At 38.5% G+C, this 3,682-nt stretch overlaps 1 protein-coding gene across 1 annotated transcript; it reads left to right on the top strand.

Annotated features, from left to right (window-relative positions):
• Positions 1–1,198: 1,198 nt before the first annotated feature.
• LOC108364624 (uncharacterized) lies at positions 1,199–1,631 on the top strand (the record flags this gene model as incomplete). The annotated part of the gene is made up of 1 exon (XM_017618374.1): positions 1,199–1,631. A coding segment is annotated over exon 1 (433 nt), but the record flags the coding sequence as incomplete, so codon positions are not given.
• Between the last annotated feature and the right edge of the window lie 2,051 nt (positions 1,632–3,682).

Raw genomic sequence — 3,682 nt, 5'->3', positions numbered from 1 at the left:
ACTTTTTCGACAACTAATGCAGCGACTGGGCGTTAGCCATTTACGTACGACGCCTTACCACCCACAAGCATACAGAATGGTGGAGGGATGGCACCGTACACTAAAATCGGCCATTCTCTGTCATAGTGCTGAAAAGTGGACAACATATCTTCCATTAATTTTGCTCGGTCTGCGCTCTACATTTAAAGAGGATTTAAGTGCAACACCCGCAGAACTCGTATATGGTACGACTCTTCGACTGCCATCCGAATTTTTCGATGTGAACAAGCCATCTAATAACGAACATAACGTTATCACCGAATTCAGACGTACTATGAATGACCTTCGCCCGACCGATGCGGCATGGCATACTACACCGAAAGTTTTTGTTCACCCCGACATTAAAACCTGCGGCCAGGTGTTCGTCAGAGATGATTCAGTTCGACCCTCGCTTACAGCTCCTTACAAAGGCCCCTACAATGTTCTACGTCGAACTTCCAAATATTACGTCATCAAGATCAACAATAAGGAAGCAAAAGTGTCTATCGACAGACTTAAGCCTGCTTTTACCGCAACCCTATCTGGTTTCTAGGAGGAGGGTAATGTGGCGTATCGTTTTTCCTATTCCATAAATTTAATTACATTTCATACGGAAGTAATAACATTATCGTTTGCCATCACTGTAGAATTGCAATATTATTTTTGGTTATGCAACACTGTTAAGTTTGACATTTTCCTTTCTATTATTTGTTCACGTTTTTCGCTTGATGCCTAAAGATAATTTTTACACGACTTTGAGTTTTTCAAAAAATGTTTGATCATCGTGGAAGCAAGTCGTTCTTTATTCTAATCGTACCATACTGGTGACCCCGCTTTTCCAACACGCGTTTCGTTTAGAGTATTGATAATAAAATATGCCTCTAAATGACAGCACTACTATTACGGGCGGTCAAGATACCAGCATCTTTGAGAGCTACAGAGGAACGCCTCGAATTTCACTCCCCGCGATAAGCGAGTTCTGGTTTCAGGCATCTTCGTGCACAGTGATATACGGAAGTTTCACATTGCGCTTGCGAGCCTTCCACCGAATAAACTACTGGAGCTGAAACCGATAATTGAAGCCGCACCACTTACGGAAAAATTCGCATACATTAAGCAGAGAATAACCGACCACTTCACTGAAAGCCAGCAACGCCGCTTACAACGCGTCCTTAAAGATATGCCTCTGGGCGACCGAAAACCAAGCGAATTGTTCAGCGAAATGAAGCGCGTGGCCGGCACTACGCTTAACGATAGTTTGTTGCACGACTTATGGGTAGCGCGACTTCCTCCTTACGTCCAAGCTGCCATAATCGCAACGAAAGTTCCGCTCACGGAGAAAGTAAAGGTGGCTGATTCAATTGCCGAATCTATTGGTTGGTACAAAGGCCAAGTTGAAATGGTCTCCTCATCTCGCAATGATATTGCTAACCTCAAAGATGAAATTGCGGAACTTTCACGCAATTTGCAGAGGCAGTTTAAGGTTAGGGACCGTCCACGCGCCAGATCGCTATCACGTTCAAAAACGGTACCTCAAAACAGTACTTCCAAGAACGGTTTTTGCTTGTACCATAATAAGTTCGGCGACAAAGCTACAAAATGTCGCGAACCATGTACGTTCGCAAAAACCGCAACAAACCAATAGGAATGCTCGGCTGCGACGATATCCGGAATTCGCAAACATCCTGACGTCGTCAAAAATCACCGGCTCCGCATTTTTGATACGTTATCGAAACTTAATTTTTTAATTGATACGGGCGCTGACATATCAGTGATCCCACCTAATGCGGAGACAGCACGAGCTAAAAATACCGGCATAAATTTGTTTGTTTGGTGAAATTATTTTGAGGTTAAAGTTAATTTGCGCCGCGAGTTTACTTGGAACTTTTTCGTAGCAGATGTACCAGTGGTACATACATACTAAACGATATTAGGAAGGGTCACCAACGAAAAAAAATNTACATTAGACTGCATCACTCCCCATACAAAAAAAATCGGTACTATTTTTCCATTGGAATTATAAAATCTATTATATTTTAAGACGTCCACCAAAATATTTCGAAAATATATTAAGATTTAAGTGAGCTGGAACAATTTCAAAAAACACCCAAAAATAGAGTTTTTATGAATAAAAATAGTTTGTTAAAATTTTTTTTTGAAAAAATCCCTCAAATGACAAAACGGCTTAAGCCTAAAAAATTTGCATAAAAATATTTACAAAAAAAAATTTGAACGGAATCGTAATTATGAGATTTTTGATGCTGTTTTTAACTTTTTTTCAAAGATTGGTATAAGAAAAACTTGAATAACTGAGCCTAAACTCTTCTGATTTAGACTTAAGAGGTGTCGGTGGAAAGGTATCCTCTCACCCTTTTTATTTCTTTGCTAATAAACTCATTCAAAGGATGAAAGAGAAAGGTAGGATGAACGAACGTCATTCAAAGTTGAATTAAGATGTGTTGGTATTTGGAAAAAAAATTAAATTGGGACACCAATGATTTTTTTTGGACAGAAATAAAAACAGTGTGAAAATACCTTTCTACTGAGATCCCATAAGTCTAAATGCATATACAAATGTAAGTGCTACCTGCAATGTTAGTTGCTCCTTGTGGCAACTTAAACGACTCTACATACGTAATTGCCTACATTATTTCTCCATAAACTGTACATACATATTTGTTTTTTTAACATAAGAATCAACATTAACGTTAACATTAGCACATATCTATATGTATACATAACCCTTGCTTTGCGATGTATTCCGCAGTTCCATTTTTAGGAAGTATTAAAAGTTGTTTTTTTTGCCTAAGACAAGGAGAAGCCCATCCAGAACCTATAACCGAAATTTAAAAAAAAATCGGTGCAGTGAATCTCGAGCTTTGCGAACAGAAAAAACGGGTTTCAAAATATATATTAGTATATACATATGAATGAATATGATCGGCCGCTGTGGTGTAGTGGTAAGCAGAGCGCGCTTTCACTCATCAGCACCTGGTCAAAGCAACATCGCAAAAAATATAGAAAAAGGTGTTTTCTTAAATGCTGTCGTCCCTCAGCAGGCAATGGCAAACCACCGAGTGTATTTCTGCCATGAAACAGTCGGCGTAAAATTGTAGGTCGCTCCGCTTTGTGTGACAACATCAAGGCGCACGCCACAAGTCGGAGGAGAAGCTCGGCCAAACACTAACATATGTGTAAGCGCCAATCTATTATTATATACATATGAATGCTTTGTTTTTCTCCCCCAACACTTTCCAGATAGTCTGCATGCTGGCGCTAGCATCGATAGACATACAACATACACACATACTGGTAAGTGAGAAGATCACTATTGTTTACCATTAGCATATATATGTACATACATACTAAACGATATTCGGAAGGGTCACCAACGAAAAAATATTAATAGCATAAAACATGCATATACATTAGACTGCATCACTCCCAATACAAAAAAAAATCGGTACTATTTTTCCATTGGAATTATAAAATCTATTATATTTTAAGACGTCCACCAAAATATTTCGAAAAAATATTAAGATTTAAGTGAGCTGGACCAATTTCAAAAAACACCCAAAAATGGAGTTTTTTATGAATAAAAATAGTTTGTTAAATTTTTTTTTTGAAAAAATCCCTCAAATGACAAAACGGTTTAAGCTTAAAA

Source organism: Rhagoletis zephyria, unplaced genomic scaffold (genome assembly GCF_001687245.7).
Source record: "Rhagoletis zephyria isolate East Lansing unplaced genomic scaffold, Rhagoletis_zephyria_1.1 Rzeph_scaffold_01608, whole genome shotgun sequence".
NCBI classification, from domain to species: domain Eukaryota; kingdom Metazoa; phylum Arthropoda; class Insecta; order Diptera; family Tephritidae; genus Rhagoletis; species Rhagoletis zephyria.
The sequence above is the reverse complement of the archived record's forward strand: the minus strand, read 5'-3'. Positions and strand labels throughout refer to the sequence as shown.